The sequence below is a fragment of the Eptatretus burgeri genome, chromosome 15 (assembly GCF_056783735.1).
Source record: "Eptatretus burgeri isolate ZD-2024b chromosome 15, Ebu_testis_v1, whole genome shotgun sequence".
Lineage (NCBI taxonomy): Eukaryota > Metazoa > Chordata > Myxini > Myxiniformes > Myxinidae > Eptatretus > Eptatretus burgeri.
The window spans coordinates 11,354,920-11,382,733 of NC_140975.1; the positions used below are offsets into that span (position 1 = coordinate 11,354,920).

The window sequence follows — 27,814 nt, forward strand, 5'->3', positions numbered from 1 at the left end:
ACCTGTGGGCTGCCGTAGCGAGCAGCCTCAGCATACCATGTCCTTCTGGCAACAGGTGTATATGATGCTTCCCACATCCAACATGGACAAAGGACGAAACGCAGTATTTATATTTCGTGTTGACAATCACGATTACCAAGTATATGCGTCGACGGAAACGTTAAAATGCTTGAGCTGTGGGAACCTTGGTCATCTAAATGGTTTCTGTGTCCAAACTGCTCCCTCTGTAGACAAGCAGACATCCTCCTTTGTGGACACCGTGTCCCCTGCTCATCCTGATACTGTTATTCCACCGACTGCAGTAACTGTCTCAGATAAAGTACAATCAACAAACAAAGCTTCCAAATAACAATAATGTCTGGATCGGTTTTACACTCGTTTCCTCAATAAGAAAGAGGAAAACACCTCGGAATGTGCCCTCACCTCGTCAGGAAAAGAAGGTGGTTTTAGAGTCTGAAGTGTTGGACTCAGCTCCAGATTTAACTCATCAAATATCGATGAATAATCAATATGAGATACTGGGAGATGAGAATGCAGATTCTGTGCCTGGAGCCCACACGGTCCCTCAGACTCGTATGGAGGATGTGCAGCGTTATCTCCAGAATGGTCAAAATCCAAACTGCCTTAAATCTTTGTGCAAATGATGACGAGTTGGGTCAAGACTCGACTGGGGGTGGAGGGGCAAAACTCGAAATCACATCCCAATTTACCTGTTGATGATCTTTCATCCCCAAGAGTCGCTGTGCAAGCCGCTTGAGAAAGCATGTCTGAGCACAATGATAGTCTTGAAGAAGAATATCAAATTGTCCAACATGACGCAGAATCCAACCACCCCCTCCCCCCGTCCCCCACACACATTACCCGAAGCTCCATTAAAACCTTCCCCTCAACCTGCCTCAACAGAAACAGTGCCACAAAGCCAAGGCTGAACTAATCCCAAAACAGAGTCAGGCGTATCGATGGAGTCGTTGACGTGTGTTAATGTTGAAGAGGTCACGACTGCCGGACTCCATTTCTACATTAAAATATGAACCCACAGGTCGAGTTTCATGAATAATTTGTTCCCTGCCAACTGTGCATCCATCTCATTGATCAATGAAAGAGGGTATTGATCGATATGAAGACCTGGGTTGGTTGTATCCTTGAATTCCTCGCATCTTCAAACATTATCATTCCACTTCAGCACTGTGATGACTGGATTGTCCAATCCGAGTATGGCACCTATTCAGTTACTCGCAGGCCTCAAGCATCAGGCCTTGATGCTTTTCAAGAATCTGCTCCAAAGGATGCTCCAACCGACTTGGTTTGGTTTGCACAAGGTGTACGGCTGACCAGTCCAGCTTGATGTGAATTAGCCAATCATGACCGAGAAGGGATGGTCCACTTCCTCAAACCACATATAACTTGAGACTGGCATGTTGGTTCTGATATCTCACTGAGACATCAGCCACCTCAATCGGCTTTATTTTCTCACTCGTGGAGGTGCACAGTGTGAGATCCAGACTGACGAGCTTCAGACCATTTGGTTTACAAGAGGTCTGTTCAATTTTGATGGACACTGCAGCACGAGTGTTGACTTGGAATGTGATGTGAGTATTGTTGACATCCAGATCTGCAATTGGTTGAGCGTTTGGAGTTCCACCTGAATAAAGACCCAACATTGGTTGAACATCTTGACCCGTTCATCGTCGTCATCCTCCATGACGTGTATGGTGGTTGATTCCACTCGACAGACACGTTTCAAATGGGTCACCTTCTCCTCATTGGGACAAGCATGAAGGAAGTGTCGACCTCTGCACCCCCAACATGCCTGAGACGGAACCTTGTCACCTGCCTGGAAGTGTTGTGACTGTGACCCGCGGTGATCCCTCGTGTATTGTTTTTTAACTGAAGGTTGTTCTCGGAATCTGAAGTCAACCGGATATCTTGTTGATTCCCGTGTTTTTTTACTTCCGAAATCTAAAGATTTCCGAAGTATATTGATGCCTTCCGTTTCTGTTTGTTTGTTTGTTTGTTTGTTTGGAGGCACGATAACTCGAGAACGGAAGAAGCTACCAATGTCAAATTACACCACGTGATTCAGGAGGGTGATGGCTAGTGCTGATTAGATTTTGGTCAAAATCGGTCAAAGGTCAAGGTCACAGTGAGGTCAAACATTATTCCGTAAATTCACGTGGAGAAATGGAGTATTTTTGCTTCGCTCGACGTTACGAGTTCGTTTTAAGTTCGATTTTAATTTTGTGTTCGGTTTTTGCGATCGCTGAGGACGCTTAACACTCGGTTGTCGAAATTCTGGAACAGCGATGAATTACTGATATATATATATATAGAAAATAAATAATAAGTCTTTTATCAGATTCTTCTGAAAACTAATACACCTATTATCTGGCATATCCTGCTGGTACTGAATCACTTTTTTAAAAATAAGAACAAAAAAATAGAATTTTTATGAGAAATCTAGTTTTCGTCTGGGACTCATTATCTGCAAACCACAGTGTAAAATCGTAGACCACAATGAATTCAGAATTCAAGCTCCCCTTGGGCTTCTGACTGATTCATGCTTTTATTCGACAAGGTCAGAGGTCAAGTTGACGATTTCGGAAGAACCAGTCGATGACTGCTTTTTTTTTTTTTTTGTATACCTTGGTCGAGGCTCGTATGAGAGCTAACACACAACTCACAGCAAGGGGGCATGAGACAAGAGGGGCGGGAGTGGAAGGGACAAAACAGTGGGGAACAGACACATGAGGTGAACTGTGGAAGGGAGAGGGATGGGGATGGGACGGGGAACATGGCGAAGAGAAGATGGACATTACAGGGACTTTCAGGAAGGAAAGCAGGGGAATTGAAGGAAGTGGGCTTGGGTGGATTATCGGGGGTAGAAAAGATCGAGGATTTGGATGGGGGAAGACAAGAGGTGGTGGTGAACAGCTGTTTTGAAAGCCTGGAGGGAAGAATGGGAAAGAATAGAGTGAGGAAGTTTATTCCAAAGGCGGGAAAAAAGAGGAATGAAAGAGTGAAGATGAGCAGTGATTCGTGATTTTGGTAGTTTTACCAGAAGGGGGTTGTTGGCGGACCTTGAGCGCTCTGTGGAAATGTGGTAGGGACAAATCGCAGAGAGAGCAGGGGGGAAAGGCTGGAGAGGAGTCGGTAGAAGACAGAAAGACCACCGACCAACCTGCGGTGATTGAGTGAGAGGCCCAAAGACTCAGCTTCATTGCGGGAGATGCCGATGATCTTAAATGCCCTGGTTTCGACAGCATGAAGCCAAGAAAGGTGGGACGCAGGGGCACCAGCCCCTAGGGGAGAGCAGTACTCCATCAGGCTACGGACAAAAGCTTTGTAAGTGGTCAGGAGCTCAAGAGGGCTGAGGAAGGACTTTGCACGACGGAGGATTCCCAGTCGGCGACTGGCTTTGGATGCGAGGTTGGAAATGTGACTTTCCCAGGAAAGGTCATGGCAGATAGTGAGACCCAGAAGCTTGAAAGAAAAGACTTCTTCCGGAGAATTGTTGAGAAAGTGGATGGGGGGGGGTTCTAAACGGTCCTTTCGAAGAGACATAGTGAGAGTGTGAGATTTGTCTGGATTGAAAGACATGTTCCACGTGTTGGACCAGTTTGTGATTTTATCCAGATCTGCAGTGAGCGAAGAAGCTGCTGCTTGCCGGTCTGAGGGATGACAGACGGTACGGCAGAGGGTGGAGTCGTTGGCAAAGAGAAATAGAAGATTTTCCAGAGAGTCGGAGAGATCATTGATGAAAACCAGAAAAAGAACAGGGCCCAGAACGCTACCTTGAGGAACTCCAGCCTGCACAGGAAGAGGGGATGAAAGAACTCCATTTAGGGCCACACGTTGACTGCGACAGGAGAGGAAGTCTGCGAGCCATGAGTGGAGATGGCCTTGAATACCATGGGAAGAGAGTTTGGTGAGTAGGGCAGGGTGCCAGACTGTGTCAAAAGCACGTGATATGTCCAGGGATACGGCTCGGATTTCCTGTCTGGCATTGAGGACCTCCATCCATTGATGGGAGAGCAGAAGCAGCATATCCAGGGTAGAGTGACCTGGTCTGAAACCAAATTGATGATTGGAAATCAAGCCATTGGAGAAGAGGAAGGATTTCATGTCTGAAGCGATGATGGATTCCATCACCTTGCTGATGATTGGGAGAAGGCTGATTGGTCTGTAGTTACAGGGATCTGTTTTTGCACCTTTTTTGTGCAGGGCAGTGATGTTAGCAGATTTCCAAGCAGATGGCAGATGACCTTGGGCAAATGAGAGGGTGAATAGAACAGAGAGAGGGTGAGCAAGAGCAGAATAGCAGGCTTTGAGGACACGTGGGCTGATGCCGTCTGGACCGGTTGCAGAATCTGACTCGAGGTTTGAAAGCAAGCTCTCCACCTTGTCAGGAGAAAAGGATACAGAGTCCAGGGACAGTTGGGTGCGACTGGGTAAAGTGGGTCGAGAAAGTGATGGGTTTTGGACACAAGATTTAGTTGCAAACACCGAGTTTAGACATTCAGCTTTATCACGTGTGGAATCAGCAGTGCGGCCATTTGAGGTAAGGGAGGGGATGGAGGGGGAACATACACCAGAAACAGATTTGATTAAACACCACCAGGATTTTGAGGAGGGAGAGAGGTTTGAGAGTTCAGACTTGAGATGAGAAAGATGTTGTTTTCTGGCTCTCCTGAGGGTAGATACACACTTGTTCCGAGCTTTGTGGAAGGAACTGAGATTGCCCTCAGTTGGGTTTGCTTTCCATGAGGCAAATGCAAGTTGTTTCAGGACAACTGCCTCGCCACAAGCTTCAGTAAACCAAGGGCGGGAGGAAGGGTAAGACAACTGAACATGAGAGGGGATAAATCAGTGCATGAGGGAGAGCAAGTTTCTTTGAAAGAATTCCCAGGATGAGTTGATGTTTGAGAAAGTCGTGACAGGAGACCAGTCTATAAGTTTGATGGCTGCTCGGAGACCCTGCCAGTCAGCTTGAGTGAAATGCCAGACTCGACGGCGGTGAGGTGGTTCTCTGATAACAGCCAGAGCGATGTCCACTTTGACAAGGACGTGGTCAGAACCGATTGGAGTGGAGGAAGAGCAGCAGATATTGTCAGGGAAATTTGTCAAAATCAGATCCAGAAGAGATGGAGTACCATTGGTTGAGATCCGGGTCGGGAAGTTGACTGATTGAGTCAGTCCTAATGAGTCGTAGAAAGCTTTTGCTGAGGTGCCATAGCAGGTGAGAGAGGTATCCACACCTTGCCAACTGGCATGATGACAATTGAAGTCACCACATTAGAGGAAGAGAGAGTTTGGATGAGAAGATGGTCCATGTTTTCGGATAGTGAGGTGTAGATGGAGTCATCACTGTTCGGTGGACGGTACAGTACACATATAAACATGAGGTGGGAGTGGAGGGGAAGCCGAAGCCAGAGGTATTCCTGGGGGTGTGGGGGAGTGAGAGCAGTGCATGGAGAGTGAGGAATAGAGTCTTTGATGAAGAGAGCAACACCTCCACCAGGACGAGGCTCAGGTCTGTCATACCGTAAGAGGGAGTAACCGGGGAGAGATACTTGGGAGTCAGACACGTCTTGGGAGAAGAAAGTTTCTGTTAGGCAGATAATGTCTGGTTTGTCAGTGGCAACCTGTATGGAAAGATCTGAAAGGTTTGAGCGAAGGCCCCGGATATTTGAGGTTCACACTTTTAATGAAGAGGTCGGGGAGGAGGCTTTGGGTGCAGGAGGTGGAGGGGGAGGGGGAGGGTAGGACAAGGGACGAGGGGGGGAGGTAAGGAGGATTGTTGAAAGAGTGTGGGGTATTGAAGAATAGCGAGGGGAGGGGCCGAATGAGGAGAAGAAAAGGCTCTGTGGTGCTGGGGGAGAGGGGGGACAAGAGACAATGAAGAAGGCAGTTGAGGATTTGAGGAGGTGGAGTGAAGAGATGGAGGTGAGAGGGCAGTGGAGGGAGGCAGCTTGGTGGATGAGAGGGCGGGGCAACTTTGAGAAGGATGAGTGAGGGGGATGAAAGGTGGGAGAAAGGTGAGGGGGGAGTTTTTGAGAGAGGTGAGAGGGAAGTTTGGAGGGAGAAGAGTGGGATGGTTTCTTTGAGAGTGAGAGTGAGGAGTGTTGAATTATGGATTGCCAGGCCTGAAAGGGAGAAGTCATGTGGATGAAAAGGTAAAGCTGTCGTTATCGACCAAGAGTCGCACAATTTGGGCGACACTTGTTTGATATGGGATTTTAATGAGATCGTGTTTGCAACTGGGGATTCGCAGGACTGTGAGGACTTCTCTCTTCCACCGCCCCCTCTATGTCCCCTCTTCCACCAATCTCATTAAATTTATTCATAATACTGTGACAGTTGTGGAAAAAACTCACCACAAACACGGAGGGGTAAAGCTAATTGTGTCTCATAGTGTTCCGTTTGGATTTTAAGAATTGGCTGTTTTCATGTGGATAGATAAACGTTCTGACTGTGAGTGAGTTTATGTCCATGTCCTTTCCACTTTACATTCTGGACTTGAGCCATTTCTCACACGCCACACACAGACTCACCACGAAAGCCCTGGGTGCGAGTTCGTGCCCACATGGCAGAAAGCAATCAATCCTGTCACACACGGACTGGACATGAGAGACCCAAGTGTGAGTTCACGGACACTCGACAGAAACCTGTAAATCATCTTGAAGAAACAGACATGTCGGATCGCACCTTTCCTGAAAGATTTGTGGATCAGCCAATAACGAGAAGTTACCAGGCAGAGGAGCAGGTGAGGAGGGGTGAAGAAAAAGGGCTCTACATATCGGATACAACCCAGAAGTGTGGTGTGTGTGTGTGTGTGTGTGTGTGTGTGTGTGTGTGTGTGTGTGTGTGTGTGTGTGTGTGTGTGTGTGTGTGTGTGTGTGTGTGTGTGTGTGTGTGTGTGTGTGTGTGTGTGTGTGTGTGTGTGTGTGTGTGTGTGTGTGTGTGTGTGGTTCACTTTCTTCTTTGTGTTGTTATTTCTCGCTTGTTCTGTCTTTCTCTTTCTTTCTTTTCTTCTATTCACCTCACCCATTTCACTTCACATCCTTCATTCCTTCAGCTCCTTTCAATTACGTTTTGCGTCTTCTCGTCTCCACATACCCACGCATCTTTTCACCTGATGCCCTGACAAATTTTCGTTTCAAACCGGTCAACTTACCTCATTTTCCGGCCATATTGTGGCTCCTCACCTCACCCCCAGTTGTTCTCCCGCCATGAACTGCCACATATAATCACGTGCAATCACCCGTATCATCGGACACTCTGAGCGAGCACAATCGGATGGATGAGGGAGCGTGAGGTGGAGGGTCCAAGGACCATCAGATCATTGGGCGGTGGCAATTCAGGTGTGTCGGGCCTGCAATTGACCCCAAACCTCTTATTTATCACCTCTACCTCTCCTTACTCCTCCTCCAATCCTTCACTTCTTTGGGTGTCTGCATCCATCAGTGAAAGTGCTGAGTGATTGGCAAAAATTCCAAGTGTGAATATGTCATGTAGAGATAATGGGAATGTTACACAACACATGTCATAAATACTTGCCTGTAAATACTTGCACGCCTACCACTCACTGTAAATACGTGCTTGCCTGCCATTGTCAATGCAAGCTTGAAACTGTCTTGACGTTTCATGTCCGACTTTGATCGCGTCACAGCGTGCCTGAGGGATACTGATCCAGGGATGATTTGCATCTGATAGATGATAGGTTGAGGCGCGTAATGCTCGTTCGCTCGGCCAATGAACATCCATTGTACAGCCACCGGCACGGTACCCCATCTGCTTCAGTCATCTCACAGGTATGGTAAACCGACCATTGGTGCAAAGATTCAGCCAGAGGTGAGTGTTGTAGATCGTGTTTGTGGTCTTTTAATCGATGACTCGGACTCTCAGAATTATCTTAGAACAGCAAAGTCCGTCACAATACTTTTCGGGAACAGATCAAGATAATTGATTTTTTTTTCTCCCCAAAATTAGAGAAATTCAACCTTACTGTTTCTCATATCGCAATTAATCCAACAGTCGACAGTACAAAGAACCTCAGGTGTCCAGGCCGAAGAAATTTTTATCTAAAGCAAGGAAAGAACTTCAATCATCAACATCTCGATAAATTCTTAAAATCTCGATGTGGTTTCATGTCTCGTGAGTACAAACATAAACGGGGGTCACGCCCCAACATGGAAGACACGTGCTGTTATTATTATTAGAGCAAAGACATTCACACACAGTTGTTCTCCAGGATGTACGGTGTGGGGTTACCTGTTGAGATGAATGGCAGAATACAACAAGAGGTTCTTGGTATTTTTCAGTTCGTTTGAAGGTTCCAGAGCAGACATTGCTTTCTGGTTCAGATCAGGAATCCCATCGGACCAAAATGGTGTTTCATGACGTGATGCAAGGTCATTTGGCTTTAGTTGTTTTTTCTCATGGAAACCACAAGATCACATCGTTGAAGGTCTGTGTTGTAAGTGATCCTTCGAGAAGAAAAAATGACTTTTCTCTTCTTGGTTGTTGAGCCCAAATTGATTTGGTGGTCTTGTCTGCTCAGCTGGCGGTTTCATTTACAGCTTCGAGCCAGCTCTGGATCACCTGGTTGATGGTAAAATATCACCGAGTTGCTGGTAAAATGTCAATTTGGTTGAGAGTAAATTATCACCTGGTTGATGATAAATTATCACCTGGTTGATGGTAAATTATCACCTGGTTGATGGTAAATTATCACCTGGTTGACGGGAAAATATCACCTGGTTGATGAGAAAATGTCACCTGGTTGATGGTAAAATATCACCTGGTTAAGAGGAAATTATCACCTCGTTGATGGTAAATTATCACCTGGTTGATGGTAAAATATCACCTGGTTGATGGTAAAATGTCACCTGGTTGATGGTAAAATATCACCTGGTTGATGGTAAATTATCACCTGGTTGATGGTAAAATATCACTTGGTTGATGGTAAAATGTCACCAAGTTGCTGGCAAAATGTCACTGGTTGATGGTAAAATATCACCTCGTTGATGGTAAATTATCACGTGGTTGATGGTAAATTATCACGTGGTTGATAGTAATTTATCACCTGGTTGATGGTAAAATAAATATCACCAGGTTGGTGGTAAATTATCACCTGGTTGTGGTAAAATATTACCTGGTTGATGGATGGAGGTTGCATCACCCTCAGGTTAATTAATTTTCGTGGTGCCCACCCGAGATTAACAGGGTAACCTTTGTTCAGTTTGATACATTTCATGTTAATCCTGGTTTTCAGAATTTCATTTTGTTAATGGTGATTATTCCCTCTTGCTTTTCACGTCATGATTTGGTGTTTACAAAATTGATTTTTCTTCGCTGCACAAAATGCACAAAATGCAGGAAATATAAATTCTGACAAGAGAGAGATTTTGTTCCAAGATGTCCATCAGACATGAAGTTGTGAAATATTAAACCTGTGGGTTTATGTTGTAATTTGGGAACAAATAAAGGGAACTTCATGAATGTCCTTCGCACGTGATGTTTTATACTTTTACTGAAACATTCCATCAAACACGGATCAAGGATCGATAAATGAACTCTGAGAATGTGAGATCCTGGGAATGATTTTGGAGGAACTGGAGCGGTACCTGTGCTATGTTTAATACCTGTAACACCAGGTGGGAAATGAAAGCGGTTTGGAATGGAATTCGTGACGTCACGTTTTGTGAGGAAGTGTTTAAAAGAGGAAGATAAATGATCGGTGTGAACAAGAAGTGCATAAGAGTTCTCCTTGTACCGGTTTGTGTTCAATCCCCGGAGTTCAGAGACTCTGCTGGTTTTGGGTCCCAGATCCCGAGTTCCACTTTAGTCTCATCCACCGGGAAAACACGATGTTCCTCCTTTACTCCTTCATCATCCTCACTGGGATTCTTCTCTCCGGTAAGTTTACTGTTCTCTCTTCCCTTCTCTCAATGTCTCACTGTGGGGATTCTAATCGAATCTTCGAGAACTTCCCTTCGTGGTTCATTTATTTATTCACACAGCGGATGATTTTCCATCACAAACCAATTTTATTCCTATTCCTCTTATAAAAACCGTTTATCAAGTTCATTATTAACTATCGATAATATAATTATATTCATCATTTGTAAGAGAAGTTTCCTTGTAAACCCAATTTGGGTTCAGACACTGCGTGAGTAATGACGTCATAAAGTCCGTTCCTTGCACTCCAAGTATTTGTGATGAAAACAAATCGTTTTCAGATCAATAATATCGGGATAATCCGTGGGGAGAATGACGAACCCGAGTCGTTTAGATTGAAACTCAGGACCTGGGGATTCAGGGATTTGAGGTGAATGTGTGACGTCATCTTCATAAATTGGTATTTTATTTATCCTTTTTGAATGGTTTGATTAGATTATGTTACGTCGATGTGAAAGGGAATTCAAATTAATTAGATTTTAAAAATGTATTTCAGTTTCTTTATTATTTACTGACAAATACAACCCGTCGCTTCACTGACAGGGATATTGAGGGAGGGGGATAAATAGGGACAGAGAGGGAGGGGAAGTGGGGTGAGCTTGGAGAAGGGGGGGTGAGCTTGGGAAAGGGGGTGTGGGGAGTGCAACCCCTCACCAAACATCGGTATACACTCTGCAAGGGGGAGGAGGGGTGGTGGCGAGTAGGATGGGGGATGGAGAGGGGAGGGGATAAGCATGAAGGGGGTGGAAGGAATGCAATGTGATGGGAAGGGCGCAGGCAGAATGAGGGCAAGGGAAGGTAAGGCAGCGTGGGGAGAAGAGAAGGGTTGGGAAGGGCGATGAAATACACCCAAACAGCAACATTTTCTTTTTAACCACCGGGTTCCACATAAAACAGTGTGGGGAGTATTTTAAACCCACACTATCTACCTGACAAACACCTGCCTTCATGTATGCATGCTTACACATGCAGCGACCTTTGCACCCCTCCAGTTGGCTCACTCCGAATCTGATTCGTACATGCGAACCTGTGGGGATTCAGTTTTAAATTCAAAATTAAACCGTCAGTTATTAACAGTCCCCATAACAGAGGGGGAGGGGTGGGAGAGAGAGGGAGGGATCAGAAAAGGGAGGGTAAGGGGGAGTTGGAGAGAGAGAGGGAGAGGGGTCAGAAAAGGGAGGATAAGTGGGAGTTGGATAGAGAGGGAGAGGGGTGGGAGAGAGAGGGAGAGGGGTGGGAGGGAGAGGGGACAGAAAAGGAAGGATAAGGGGGAGCTGGAGAGAGAGGGAGACAGGTGGGAGGGAGAAATGGATCAGAGAGAGAGAGAGAGAGAGAGAGAGAGAGAGAGAGAGAGAGAGAGAGAGAGAGAGACAGAGAGAGACAGAGACAGACAGAGAGAGAGAGAGAGAGACAGAGAGAGAGAGAGAGAGACAGAGAGAGAGAGAGAGAGAGAGAGAGAGAGAGAGAGAGAGAGAGAGAGAGAGAGAGAGAGAGAGAGAGAGAGAGAGAGAGAGAGAGAGAGAGAGAGAGAGAGAGAGAGAGAGAGAGAGAGAGAGAGACAGAGAGAGACGTTTGCATTCCTTTTTCACCAAGAAAGTACAGAAATTTGAAGGTTTCATGGTTATGGAGTAATGGAGGAGACACACACACACACACACACACACACACACACACACACACACACACACACACTTATGATTGTATATTTACCTTATTTGTGTATCTCTCATCAATAACGGAATTAAGATTGATAACCAGGTTCCTCTTCCCATCATATTCCTTGTTGAAGTCGGAGGTTTATTTGGAAAACAGCACTGAAGAGCATCCTGATTTATTTATTTATTTACTTCCTGATCTTTCGTTCCCACAATGTGAGTGCGGAGGAGACAGCCGGCTTCACGATTGCTTTTGAGGGATGGCGTGCTTCCAGGTACAGCACCCCCTCGTGACACGACGGGGGAAATCCAATCGATTCGAACCGCTCACCGTCAGTATCTGTTAAGAAGATGTCACACAGCGAGGTTCAGATCCAATCGGGGTTGATGGGGACAATGAACAGCACCAGGTCAATTTGGAGACTCAACACCTGAATCCCCGAGAGTGCCCCATGTACGTAATATCAATACAACAACCAGTCCAGACTGGTGTGATCCTCTCCTTCCCTCCCACACATTATCACTGCCATTACAAATGAACCGTAACACAAACTTACTGGGAATGTAACAAAAAGAAACAACCACAACACAAGCCAAACAAGAGTATCGTTACTGGAATGTGTGAAGCCCACAAGAGGGTTCGCCGATCGGTGTGAATCCCACAACCCGACCCCGAACACGAAGTGCAGGACAGTATTATGGTAACTCGACATAACGGGCCAGATAAAAAGACTGTCTACACAATTGCGCAAAGGATCAAGGCACGGGGATGGTGGTGGTTTACACAAGGATGGACAAGTGTCCTGGAGTAGATCATTAGAGGCTTCAAGAGCATGATCACTGGTTGGGCCATTGGTTGAAACATCCACAGGGTCACACTTAGACAACACTGGAGGGGAGCTCACAACCTCTGGGATTAGGGTAGCATTCCCACGGCCAAAGTAGGAATATCGCTTGATAGTCATGGGAGTTTTAGTACAGTGAGGAATGTGAACGGGGCCACATACACAGTGCAGATGTCGGGATGATGATACACCTGCATGGGCGACGAGTCTCGTGTACACAGGGATTTCGGTCTGGGAAATTTCACATTTCCTTTTAAATCAGAAAAGAAAAAGAAATGGCATTGACAAAATTATGAACACCCTCGACATAATATTTTGTATCACAGCCTTTGGACGAAATAGACCTTTGGACAAAGGTCTTCCTTTGGCCATGAATGAGCATCCAAAACCTCTCTATTGGCAGTTTGGACCACTCTTCTTTTGCAAACTACTCAAATTCTTCCAGATTTGAAGGATACCTTCTCCCCACAGGTGTTTTCAGATCTCCCCACATGTGTTTTCAGATCTCCCCACAGGTGTTTTCAGATCTCCCCACAGGTATTCAATGGATTTTATATCTGGACTCATTGATGGCCACTTCAGAACAATCCAGCTTTTTGCCTTGAACCATTCCTGGGTCCTTTTTGAAATATGTTTGGGATCATTGTCCTGCTGCAAGACCCATGACCTTCGATGGAGACCCAGCTTTCTGACATTGGGTTGAACATGATGCTCCAAAATGGCTCCTTGGTGATCTCCTGATTTCATGATGCCATGTTCACATTCAAGGCACCCAGTATCAGGGGCAGCACAGCAACACCCAGAACATCAGTGAACCTCCTCCATGTTTGACTGAAGGGAAGGTGTTTTATTTTTATTTTATATTTTATTTTATACCTTGACGAGGCTCGTATGAGAGCGAACACACAATGCATAGCGGGGGGGGGGGCATGAGACAAGAGGGGCGGGAGAGGGAAAGACAAAACAGTGAGGAACAGAGACATTAGGAGATCTGTGGAAGGCAGAGGGATTGGGAGGGGAACGTGGCGAATACAAGATGGACATTACAGGGACTTTCAGGAAGGAAAGCACGGAATTTGAAGGAGGTGGGTTTAGGGTGGATTAACGGGGGTAGAAAAGATCAAGGATTTGGATCAGGGAAGATGAGAGGCGGTGGTGAACAGCTGTTTTGAAGACCTGGAGGGAAGAATGGGATTGAAGAGAGTGAGGGGGTTGATCCCAAAGGTGGTAAAAAGCGGAATTGAAGAGTAAAGGTGAGCAGTGATTCGTGATTTTGTAGTTTTACCGGAAGAGGGTTTCTGGCGGACTTTGAGAACGCTGCGGAAATAAGGGAGGGACATGTCAAAGACAGAGCTGGGGGGGTGGGGGAGGGGGCGAGACCGGTGAGGAGATGGTAGATGGCAAAAATCCACTGACCTGTCTGCGGTGAGAGAGTGAGAGGCCCAAAAACTCAGTCTCATCGCAAGAGATACCAATGATCCTAAATGCCTTGGTTTCCACAGCGTGAAGCCGAGAAAGGTGAGAGGCAGGAGCACCAGCCCAGAGGGGAGAGCAGTACTCCATCAGGTTGTGGACGAAAGCTTTGTATGTGGTCAGGAGTTCAGGTGGGCCGAGGAAGGACCTTGCATGACGGAGGATTGGCTTTGGAGGCCAGGTTGGAAATGTGGCTTTCCCAGGAAAGATCATGGCAGATAGTGAGACCCAGAAGTTTGAATGAAAAGACTTCTTCAAGAGGATTGTTGAGAAAGTAGATGGGGGGGGGGATTTTCTAAATGGTCTTTTCTGAGAGACATAGTGAGAGTGTGAGATTTGTCAGGATTAAAAGACATGTTCCACATGTTGGACCAGTTTGTGAATTTATCCAGATCTGCAGTGAGTGAAGAAGCTGCTGCTTGCTGGTCTGAGGGATGACAGATGGTAGGCAGAGGGTGGAGTCATCAGCAGAGATAGAGGATTTTCCAAAGAGTCAGAGAGATCATTGATGAAAATCAGAAAAAGAACAGGGCCCAGAACGCTGCGTTGAGGAACCCCAGCCTGGACTTTTCTTTGAAGGCTTCATTTTGTTTTCTGTAAACATAGAGATGATGTGCTTTTCCAAAAAGCTCTAATTTGGTCTCATCTACCCACAGGACATTCTCCCAGAAGGATTTTGGCTTGTTCAGGTGTGTTTTGGCAAAGTCCGGTCAGGCTTTCTTCTGTCTCTCTCTCAGCAGTGAGGTCCTCCTGGGTCTCTCACCAGAGAACAACCTTTCATTGAGTTGGTGATGCATTGTGTTCGATGAAACTGTCATACCTTGTGTCTGAAGGTGAACTTTAATCTGTTTGGCAGTTGATTGAGGTGCTTTCTCCACCATTCGAACAATTCTTCGCTGCAATCTACGATCAAGTTTTCTCTTGTGACCATGTCCAGGGAGGTTGCCTGCAATGCCATGGGCCTTAAACTTCCTGAAAACATTGCATCCGATGGACACAAGAACATCAAGGTCTCTGGAGATGGACTTGTAGTCTTGAGATTGTCCATGCTTGGCCACAATCTTGTGTCTGACCTCCTCAGACAATTCCCTGGTTTCCTTTCTTTTCTCCATGCTCATTGCGGTACACACCGCGACACAAAACAGCAGAATTACTCCTTTTCTCTCTTCAAACCGGTTTAACGAGTGATTTTTATATTGCGTGCACCTGCATATCACCACAGGTGAGTTCAATTCCAAAGTAAAGGAGAATCACCTGCTGGAAATATAATTATTTCTAACAACTTCTCAAAGGTGCCAATAATATTGTCCGGGCCATTTTAGGACTTCTGTGTGGAACTCGAAGGGCACTCGATGGAGCGTATACCTCCACCACGCATCGCCTGATCCACGAGAACAGATGAGGCCGAATACATTTTTTAAATATCAGGCGACATTTCGTTTTTGGCCCAATCTCTCAATGGTGAAGAATCTATTAGTCAGATCCGGATCCGGATCTTCACTAAAATCTCATCAGTTCGTCCTTGTCACACACCCAACCTGCCCACCAAATTTCATCCAGATCCGTTCACAACTTTTTTAGATATCGTACACACAGACAAACAAATAAATAGAGAAACAAACAAACAAACAAACAAACAGAAATGGGTGAAAACATAACCTCCTTCACCTGTGCTGGTGGAGGTAATAATCTCAGACTTCGTAATTTTTTCAGCTTTTTTGTTTTGTTCCACTTCAAACTAAAGAAATACACATGTGAAAACCAAAATACACTTTTAATTTCAACAAGGAAGAAATGGTGTATTATTGGAAAAAGTGGAAGGGTGTCAATATGTTTGGCCACGACTGTACATGCGGGTACATATACATATACATATACATATACATATACATATACATATAATGATGTGTTGTGGGCGACATGAATGTTAGTTGTGGTTGGGAAGCCGCCAACCTCAAGGCTGAGCCGTTGACGTGGGTCTGCAGGCTGCGAGGCCCAAGGTGTGCACGGCATGAGGAGGGTACAGAAGGGGTTAGCCCCCTTTGTCTCTTCCTCTTAGCCTCAGTCGAAAGCCGAGTGGTGTTGGCTCCAAACAGACAGAAGCATGGCGTCTCAGTTATGGGGGATCTTTGAACCGCTTCTGCAGGATCAGTCGGTTTTCAAAATCCTGGTGTTGGTTTCGTGGTTTGTGTGTCTGGCTTGGGGTCTTCGGGTCCTGAGTTTGAGCCGAAACAGGCTGAGGCTGCTGAATTAACACCAGGTGCGGTTGACTCAGCCTGTCATCTTTCCAAGGTCGGTGAAATGAGTACCAGCGCACTGGTAGAGGGGCACAGTATCAGTGGTATAGTCGTGCCCCAACAAAATGATTGCTACCGGGCAGACAAGCTGTTACACACAAAAATAAGTTGGCCTTTGCCGTGCTGTGGGCCAGTTTGTACAGTACTGACTGGGGTTATTCTCCACCAACAACAAGAACAACAACAACAAGGAATGCTGTGCTATCCTGGCTTCTTGGCAACAAGACAACTCACAGGTGACCTCATGACCTGGACATCATCTCCAGAAGCAATCTCAGGAAGTAGTGAGTCCATGGTTAGTGATATCTGGTTTAAGGCAAATGTTCGAAACCTCGTGTAAGTCCCGTAACCTTGTTTTACCTTCTGGGGCAGATCAGGGTGAATCAGGTGAAGCCAGGTTAACACAATAAGGTTTTCTATCTCAGGAGAGAACTCTTCATCGATTGATGATAACTCACCATGATGGGTTATTGGGATATCTGTTGTTATCAGGATATAATCGATGGACACAGTGAGTCGCTGGAACAAATCATCAGGGTGTTCGTAACTCCCAAACGGAGTGGAGTCAGGGTCGAGGAAATGAGCTCCTGATGTCTGGAAACCAAAGTTCATCCCAATGTCCTGCCAGACTGAAGCCAGTGAGGGGGAGTTCTTCACAATGTCGGATCTTGAGATCACGGGACAGAAACTGGGAATTTGTCCAAACATTAGTTCGACATGAGTTACCTTGTGTTGTTCTGTCCGGACATTCTGAGTCTCAGCATCATCGTCGGAAAAGTCTTGAAGTGATGAAAGAACAGATTTCTCAGCCCGGTTGAACCATCTAAAAGGAATGGGGCAAAGTTCGAATCCAACGACAACACGAACAATATGTTCCGTCACGATCATTCGAATGACGTCACAATCTCATGTTTGGAGAGAGACCGCTGGTTTGAGGGAGATCATCGTCGATCGATGTTAAACCGAAGGGATCACAAGGTCCGTCCTTTACCTGACGCTCACCTGTCGGTTTAATCCTGAGACCGTGACAGGAAGGTGTGAGATGAAACGCTGCACCAGGTGTGTGTGTACCTGTTAACAAGATAGCACACAGTCAGGCTCAGATACTATCGGGGTTAATGGGGAGAACGAACAACACCAGGTCAACATGGACACTCGACACACGGACACCCGAGAGTGTCCCCTGTACGTAATATCAATACAACAACCAGTCCAGACGAGCACACAACAATAAAACGGTTAAATTACCTGAACAGGTGATGGAGCCATGAAGGGTTAACAGGAAATCCCGGATAAGTTTATTTTAACTATTTTTTAATTCCTATTTTCTCCAAAACATGAACTGGTTAGTTTAACTGCAAATGCTTAGATTAATGAGGAAACTAAAGGCTCCTCCTGGTGGGGAACCATTCACACGATATGACGTCACGAGGAATCTCGATATTTATTATTTATGAAAAATAAATATCTAATTTATAATTAATTAATAAATATCACCTTTTAATAAATTATTATTTCGATTTGATTTGTAAAATAAACGTTTTTTGATCAGTTTTTAAATCTTGTTCTGATCGATATTTCCATCTGATCCTATTTTCCCTCCAGGATCACAGAGCCAGGACACGGACATCTGTGCAATGGAAGGGACAAAGAAACTTTGTGTACAACGGGATGTGATCGGAGTGAGGGGAGAGGATGTGATTCTTCCCTGTCGGTTTAATCACAATGAAGGAAACAAGATAAAAGATCTGAGATTTGTTTGGTATAAATATTATAATAAACGAGACAACAATATCTTCAGGAGCTCCACGAATAATACACAAGGGGGATTCAAAGGGAGGATTCAAACCGTGGGAAACCCAAGAGAGGGAGACGGGACGGTGAGGATCAGAGATCTGAAGATGGAGGACGAGGGAACGTACAGGTGTGGGTTTTTGTTCACACAGTGGGGGAGTTGGTATGGTGTTGGATTTTATCCGAGTAAAGAAAAGGGAACAAGACTACGAGTTGACGGTGAGAACTTTTGATACAAAATCATAAACTATCATCGAGTAATCATGTTCCGTGACGTCATGTTCTACTTCTGGTGAGATTCCTGATCAGATTTCTCCAAACATCCCGATCCTGCACTGATTCCCGAAACCCTGGGGAGACAAAACAAATACACAGAGATAACACAATGACAACACAAAGATAACACAGTGATCACAGAATGATAACACAGAGACAACATAGAAATATCACAAATATATCAAAGTGATAACACAGAGATAACATCGCGATAACACAGAGATAACACAGTAACATCACACAGATAACATAGTGATAACATCAAGATAGCATAGTTGTAACACAGAGATAACAGAGTGATAACATAGATATAACACAGAGATAAGAGTGATAACATAGACATAACACAGTGATATACAGAGATAACATCGTGATAACACAGAGATAACATCGTGATAACATAAAGATAACATAATTGTAACACAGAGATAACATAGGTATAATACAGTGATAATATGGAGATAACATCGAGGTAACAGAGATGACAACATGATAACATGGAGATAACATAGTTATAACACGTGGTCACACAGAGGTAACAAAGATAACATCGAGAAGAAACCCTATTTGTTTCCCCTCCCCCTTCCTGCCCACGTGTTTTGTTAAATGATAAAGAAGAACCTCAAAGATCCTTCAAACCATCTCTGGGAACATCACCACCAACTAACTACAACAAACCAACTACAGGTGTGTCAACACAGGGGTTAATGTCTAATGTTTTATACATTCTTTGTTTTATTAAAACCCAGAACAATTATCAGAAGTTTCTACCTCATTGAAAGAGTAGTTTACATCCTTTACATGTAAAGGATGGTAAATGAAGGTGGCTGGTAGGACACATTCGACACGCTCAAAGTGTTTGAGGATGTCATTTTATCCATCAGTAAACCCAAATCGATCCGTGGGGACCACATTCTGTACAGAACGTTGGTGAAGCCTGAGCAGTCTCCTTCGCGATTGGGCACAATCCTGGACGGGTCGCCATTCCGACACAGGATACCAGCGAGCTGGCACTCATTTTGCTGACCTTGGAAGGATGACAGGCCGAGTTAACCCCACCTGGTATTAATTCAACGTGTAAGTGGGACTTGAACTCAGGACCCAATGTTTCCAAGCCCACCACCCCAACCATGAAGCCAACACCAGGCACAGTGAACCCATCGATATGATTCGTTTGTAATATAATATATATATATATATATATATATATATATATATATATATATATATATATATATATATATATATATATTTACCATGACTGGACTGAACATGGTTTGTTCATACAAGTTAATGGACACATTGTGAATATCAAGAGGATCTCACAAGTGAAACATTGATACCCGTCACACATCTCTACCATCTACTCGTCCCATTTCTACACATATTGTGTTCTGTTCATCGGACAGCAGTGTTGTCATGTAAATGTAAATACGTCACAATGGAACCCACAGCTGTTCTCCATTCTCACAGACTAATCCGAGATGTCACCACAGACTTGGATAAGTTCATCATTTGTCAGGTCTGAAAACGTCTGAAACTGTCAGTGTTTTCGGCCATCAAGGGATTGAAACAATAAGAGATTGTGTTATAGGATGCTCAAAGTTTATTGTCCCAGATAATCAAGATGTTCTTGAAAGAATACAAACAATCAACTGGGATATCCTTATTTACTTGGAGGTGAAACAAAGCAAACCTTGCTGAGTTATTATCAGAACAGCAATTGATAAAGGCAGACTCACTTGATGGTGTTGGAGTAATGGGAGGAGGAGGATTTGATGACGGGGAAGATGTACAGGTATCGTCAGGACGACATGATCACTTTCTCCTATCAACTCATGAAGAAGGAAATACGATACTAATTCTTCATAGTTCCTCATGGAATCCTCATGGAATAATTAAATAGTTCCTCATGGAATTGATGTTTGTCTGTTGGGATTTGAGAGGCTGGTTGTGGTTTGCAGAGACACAGATGTCCGGGTGATACTTGTTCACTTTGTCACCAGCTCAACAAGGAAGTTTACTTCGATCTGGGACATGGAAGAAGCGACATTTTGTCAAGGAACGTGAGATTTATCCACCAATTACGATCCGCAGAAACCTCCCTGATGTTCATCTCGTGACAAGCTGCTGTGATACCGTCAGCATCATGTAAGGCATTGGAAACACACGAGCATGGAAAACATTTCTTTCCAATCCTGAACTCCTGAACAACCGTGTAATTGGTGATCTTACTGGAGACACAGCAGCTGAAGTTGAAGCCTTCGTTTGTGACCTGTACTTGTCCAATTCTCAAGTTACGATGTGAAGGAGGCAATGAGCAGGTTATTCCAGAAAAGGATGACGGATCTGGAAACGCTTCCACCTGTACATGATTCCCTCCAGAAACACATCATGAGAGAACACCACCAAGCACTGTTCTGGGGAACAACTGGTAATCCCATCTCCACAGCGACCACTTGTTACAAATAGCGGATGTTGTGTGTGAAGGACAATGAGTTGAATCCAGTATTTACAAACACACACCCTGTTCCAGCAGAGTATCCTCCCCTTCTCTTTTACAAATGTAATAACTGTTCACCCTCACGGTGAAAGGGTCACTCACAGGGACTGAAATGTACAGGTTCTTGTTCTTGTCCTGACAAAGCTTATTATAACCCTTATCGTCCACGTGTACAAGATGATGAATGGAGAGATCGAGTAACGATTTGTGTACAAAAACTATTTATCACTAAATAATGACTGACATGTAAACAAGAGCATTGTTGGGGTTAGGGTAAGATCCATAATGAACCCACTTTAGATGTGGATGAGTGATGAGACTTCAGAGAGATTAATATTTTATTCAGGGGAATTCATATATATACCGAGTTTACTCACAGTTCTGTTACAATTTGTTCCAACACTGAATACTATTTTATGAAAGGGTAAGAGAGATATCGATCCCGGTTTGTCGGCTTCAGAACTGAACTTGTTGGTTGGCTGTCTTCAATTGGCACAGATTTACATCATTGAAGTTTCTGTAAAGACTGAATTTACATGTAAATACGTATTAAATTGAAGTGAAAACAACTACATGTACATGGTCGATGCAGTTTCCACAGCAACCATTTGTACAAGGTCCATTGTTCTGTAAACGTTTCCATAATAATACCAAGTAAAGATTGTTTTTTAATAAGTTGTACAAATGTACACTACATGGCCAAAAGTATGTGGAAACCTCTTCTTTATGAGTGGATTCGGATATTTCAGCCAGACACATTGCTGACAGTTGTATAAAACCAAGCACACAGATATGCAATCTCCATTGATAAACATTGGAAATAGAAAGGGCCATACTGAAGAGCTCAGTGACTTTCAACGTGGTACCGTCATAGGACCTCAAGAATCCTACAAGTCAGTTCGTCAAATTTTTGACTTGCTGGAGCTCCGCTGTAAGTGCTGTTATTGTGAAGTGGAAACGTCTTGAAGCAACAGTCGCTCAGCGGTGAAGTGGTAAGCCACGCAAGCTCACAGAATGGGACTGGGAAATCCCCAGATTCAAGTGCTGAAGCAAGTAGATTGGAAAAATTGTTTGTCGTCTTTTGCAATACATTACCAAGTTCCAAACTGACTCTGGAAGCAAGGGCAGCACAAGCACTTTTCATTTAGAGCTTCATGAAATGGGTTTCCATGGCCGAGCAGCCACACACAAGTCTAAGATCACCATGCGCAATGCCAAGTGTCGGCTGGAGTGGTGTAATGTTCACCGTCATTGGACACTGGATGACCTCAACATCGTCACCAGAAACAGGTACAGACAAGAGAGCAGCATCCAATATGTCATTGAAAGCCAAGGTCTTAGTTTTGACCCAGGAAACCCATATTCCCTGTGGCTCAGACTCATCATTCAGCACCTCGAGGGACTCCCAAAGGATATCCAGAGTCTTCACAAAGATGACTGCATCATCTGTAAAATGAAGGTCATAAATATTGACATTCCCAAACCATGCACCGCAGCTTGATCTCTCTGACATCCTCCCCAGAATGCAATCTATGCAAGCGCTGAAAAACGTGGGGGCCAGTACATACCCCTGACAAACTACAGTAAAAACGAGAAATAAGTCGAAGATGGTATCACCACATCTCACAGCATTCTCAGCACCAGAGTACCATTCAGACATCAGATTGATCAGTTTTGGTGGCACCCCACAAAGACATGGTGCTGGCTGAATGGTTAGGGTGGTGGGCTTTGGATCCGATGGTCCTGAGTTCAAATCCCGCTCTGCTGTTGAATTAATACTAGGTGGGGTTACCTCTGCTTGTCATCCTTCCGAGGTCACCAAAATGAGTGCCAGCATGATGGTATACTGTGTCGGAGTGGCGACCCGCTCAGGATTGTATCCAATCGCCAAGGAGACTGCTTCATCAGCACAAACGCTATACCCAGAGTATGGTCCCAATCTCCTCCTCCACAAAGACCAAGAAACGTCCAGAGGGCATCCCAATTCACCAAATTGAACACTTTTGAGGGATTAAAATAGACTGCAAGCAGCCCCTGCCAAAACTCTCATCTGCGTTTGGTGAGGACCTGAAGGGCAAAGGTGTGGTCAATCGTTGACCGCTTTGGTGTAAAGCCTGACTGCACTGGTGCTCAAGCAGATGGTGGTGAACACCATGAAGAGATATCCGAGCAAAGACATTGCCAGGCACTGAGAGCAGCGTCACCCCTCGGTAGTTGTGGCAGTGTTGGCGATCACCCTTTCCTTTCCAGAGAGGGACAACAAGACTCCTCTTCCAGTCAGTTGGGATGATGCCTGTGTTCCAGGCAGAACACAGAACTGCATGCAACAACATGAGTACAGCATTTCCACCAGCCTGGAGAAGTTCAGCATGGATGCCACAGATCCCAGGAGCTTTACCCCATTTCAACCAGTTCACCGCAGCCCGTGTTTCCACAAATGAAGGTGGACCACAGTTGATTTGAGGGTCAGCAATCGGGATGGTAACACCCCTGACATCAAACTTGACAGCTGGTGGATGAGCCTGGTTTAACCGGCTCAGCGGGCCTTCACTTCAGACTCCTCCGTCAAGAGACCACCACCCTCCACTCAAACAGCAGTACACCAAGGGAAGGGCTTTGAGGAACGCAATGCGTGAATTCCCCTGTAAAGCCGCTGTCCCACCTTGACGATTTAGCCAACGTATGCCGACGTATGAAAAATTTGTGTAAAACGCTGGCACACGTCGAATACGTTATGGGTAAGTTTTGTATTCGTTAAGAGCACGCTGAAGCACGCTGGCATACGTCGTCGAACGCGTAATACATAGCGTATTCGACGTGTGCCATCGTATTCGGCAAATTTTTCAAACATCGCCATACGCTGGCTAAAACGTCAAGGTTTGACAGGGCCTTGAAACTTTGATGTCTTTTGTGGTTATGATTTGAATCGTCCAGCGGCAGCCTTTTAATAGGCTACGCCACGTAATCGTCGGCAATACGCTGCCGCGCTCTGCATATGTTAGATTATCGTTGGGCAGAGGTTGTGAACGCCAACAACACGCGAAGCATTCGTTGGTATAAGTTATCTATCTGTTATCAAAACGTTCTGTGTACGTTAGTAATACATTATGCATACGTCCAACTCTTTATGAATACGCCAAAAACTGAAAAAACATCAATAGTTCAGCGTACGCCAGTGTTTTTCCTCCATGTTGATACGTTGCCATACGCTGGCAAAAACGTCAAGTTGTGACAGCGGCTTAAGCAGGACGAGAATGACTTCACAACTGGTGATGTTCTACACTCTCACAGATTCCTCGCACAGAGGCCTCCTTGTCCACCCTCATGCATGTAGAGTTTTATACCTCAAATCCCTGAACAGCTCAGCTTTACCATTCAGCCTGGCCATGTGACTTTGGGCAATGCTATCCAGTGTCCCTTGAGAGACAAAATTCTTCTTCACCCTCCGGTGAGTTCAAAGACATATAACTGGCAACATCAAGGATGGTGGGCTTGAAGGCACTCCACAACTCCTCAGGATTCCCTGAACCACCCAGAGCCCCCAAATCCCAACTCAGCCTGTTTGCAAGCTCCTCAGCGACCTTCTCATTCTTGAGCTTGCCAACATCCAGCTTAAGCTCAGATGGTAGCATTCTCCCAGGTTTAAGCTGAAACTTCAGAGTTGCGACCACAGTCCTGTGGTTGGTGTTGAAGAACTGGGCAATCCGGTAGACCCTGCAGTTCTGGATCCTCCTCCAGCGACCATTTATGAACACATGGTCAATCTCCTTTGCCACACCACCAGTGTTGGAATAGTCAGTCCAGCGATGAGACAGTGGGTGCTGAACCCATGAACCAGCCAGCCTCAGTCCATGACTTCTTGCAAAGTCAAAGAACTTCGTGCTATTCTGGTTCAAAGTTCCAGACCCATGGGGACTAACATGTCTCATAACCATCCCTCTCAGTTCCTGTCGATGCATTGAAATCCCCCAAAACGAGAAGAGTACCTTGCCTGGAGCACTGATCAACCACAGACTCGAGAGCGGCATAGAATGGGTCCTTCACGGTGAGATCACTGGCCTCCATCGGAGCATGTACGGAGACCAGGGAAATGATACCCAAGGAGTGACAAATCCTTAGTCTCATAATACGCTCAGTGACTGGTGTTACCTCAATGATCATTGGAGTCTGCTTTTTGACAGAGCTACAGCAACTCATCAGGCATGGGAACCATCAGAGTGACCAGACCAATAGTAGGTGTCACCACCTGCCATGATTTCACCATGATCCGGTCTCTGAACTTCGGAGGTCGGTCAAAGTTCACTTTGTGTCAGGTCAGGTCAGATTAGATCTGTGACTTGCTACAAGTTCCTTGTAAACCAATGCGTGGTGTTGGATTAATGGTTCGGGTGGCGGGCTTTGGATCCTCGGGTCCTGAATTGAAATCCCACTCAGCTGTTGAATTAATACCAGGTGGGGTTAACTCGGCCTGTCATCCTTCCGAGGTTAGCAAAATGAGTGCCAGCATGCTGGTATACTGTGTCAGATTGGTGACCCATCCAGGATTGTGCCCAATAGCCAAGGAGACTGCTGAAGCATCACCAACGCTCTGCACACAGTATGGTCCCAATCTCCTCCTCCTCCTTGTAAACCTGTACGAACCTATTCCATGGTCGGGTTGTCAGCAACGAGACCATCTCCCCCACCGAGTTTCTTCGTGTGGAGGGTGTATGATATGGACGCCGAGCAGGATGAAGAACAAAACCTGTCAAAGGGTAGAGGAGCTCCTTGTGAGTCAAAGGCCATCCATATATCGTGCCAAACTGTGGCTGCGGACGTCCTCCTGCAGTTGGGTTACTTTTATTATGAGGTTGGTGGCAGGATTTGTACACCGGCCACCGTAAAACCCTTCATTCAGCAAAACATTGCAAAAGCAGAAAAAATATCTGAAAACCCAGTGGAGAGATCCTCCTGTGCATTTGCCCATCACAAGGCAGTTCACCAGATGATGGGATTGGGGCAAAGCCTTCGGGAACCCCAATCTTTGATGTTAGGAGGGAAACCACGGAGTAACCTTCCTGACTGCTGAGGTGTCGTTCACCAGACGATGGTCTCCTTAGGTTCACCTGAAGCGGTCCCTTCGGGTGGGTGCCTGGAATATCCTATCCCGAAGAGAGGATGATCACATGTCCCTGTTATCATCTGAGATCAAGCGTTTGAACATCGGTATTGCAGCACTCTCTGAGGTTTGGACACCGGATTGCGGCCAGATCATGGCGGTGGGTTACACCTACTATTGGTCTGATCACTCTGATGGAGGTTGGTGAAGGAGGTTGGTATCATGACTTGCACTCCAGCCCCGTAAAACCCTCCACTCCGCAAAACAACTAAGAAACATGAAAAAAATCTGAAAACCCACTCCGTGTGAGTACCTCCGATGCAGCTTCCGTTTGCAGTGCAGCTCACCGGATGACAGGATTGGGTCAAAGCCTTCGGGACCCCAATCTTTGATGATAGGAGGGAAGCCATGAGGTAACATTCCCGGGTCAGATTGCGGGAGATTGTGTCGAGGTGTTGCAGAAGTGTCGTCCACCAGATGGCGGTCCCCTGAGGTTAACCTGAGGAGGTCCCTTCGGGTGGGTGCCTGGAATATCCGATCCCGAAGAGAGGATGATCACCTGTCCCTGTTATCATCTGAGATTAAGCGTTTGAACATCGGTATTGCAGCACTCTCAGAGGTTCAGAAACCGGATTGCGGCGAGATCAGGACGGGTGATTGCACCATGTGAGGGTCTGGTCGCTCTCTTGGTTACCATGCCCAAGGAGTGTATGTTGCTGTGTCGAATAAGCTGTCTCCAACGATAATTGAGTTAACACCGGTCAACAAGCGTATTCTGAGACGAAGGATTTGGCACTCCTTGGATGTCATTTCCCTGGTCTCTGTATGTGCTCTGACTGAGGCGAGTGATCTCACTGTGAAGGACGCATTCTGTGCCACGCTTGAGTCTGTGGTCGATCAGTTTCCCAGGCGAGATACTCTTCTCGTCTTGGGGGATTTCAATGCATCAACTGGAACTGATAGGGATGGTTATTAGACATGTGTGGGTCCCCATTGGTCTGAACTGTGAACCAGAATAGCACCAAGTTCCTTGACTTTGCAAGAAGTCATGGACTTCGGGTGGCTGGTTCATGGTTTCAGCACCCACAGGCTCATTGCTGGACTTGGTATTCTAATGCTGGCGGTGTGGCAAAGGGGATTGACCACATGTTCGTTGATGGGCGCTGGAGGATGATCCAGAATTGCAGTGTCTACCGGAGTGCTCAGTTCCTCAATACTGACCACAGGCTTGTGGCAACTCTTAAGTTGCACCTTAAATCCTGGAGAATGGTACCATCCCAGCCTCGGCTGGATGTTGGCAAGCTCAAGGATGAGAGGGAAGCTGAGGAATTTGCGAACAGGCTGAGTGGAGATGTGGGGAGTCTGGGTGCTTTGGGGGATCCTGAAGAGTTGTGGAGTGCCTTCAAGACCACAATACTTGATGTTGCCGGTTGATGTCTTGGAACTCATCAGAGGGTGAAGAATTTTGTCTCTCCAGGGACACTGGATACCATTGCCCAGAGTCACAGAGCCAGGCTGAATGGCAGAGCTGAGCTGTTCAGGGAGCTGAGGCGTAAAACTGTACGTGCACTCAGAGTGGAGAAGGAGGCTTATGTGCAAGGAATGTGAGGGGGTAGAGCATTACCTGTGGTCAAGTGATTCTCGTCCTGCTTCGAGGGGAATTTGCGCATTACGTTCGTCCAAGCCCGTTCCTCGGTGTACTACAGTGAGAGCAGAGAGTGGAAGGCTCTTGACAGAGGAGTCCGAAGTGAAGGGGCGTTTGGCCGGTTACTCTGAGCCAGAACAGTACCAGGCTGATCGACGTTGTTGAGTTGGATGTCAGGGGTGTTCCGATCCCGATTGCTGACACTCCAATCAACTGTGATCCACTTTCATTTGTGGAAACACAGGCTGCGGTGAACCGATTGAAATGG

At 45.7% G+C, this 27,814-nt stretch overlaps 1 protein-coding gene across 1 annotated transcript in view; it reads left to right on the forward strand.

The window, feature by feature from the left end:
- Window positions 1–27,814, forward strand: part of LOC147011503 (uncharacterized) — a 154,538-nt gene that overhangs the window by 113,243 nt on the left and 13,481 nt on the right. The window contains exons 6-7 of the mRNA XM_085858010.1: window positions 9,720–9,918; window positions 17,836–18,243. Of these exons, the coding sequence (XP_085714136.1) occupies window positions 9,720–9,918; window positions 17,836–18,243 (607 nt within the window). The remainder of the gene's footprint in view (window positions 1–9,719; window positions 9,919–17,835; window positions 18,244–27,814) is intronic.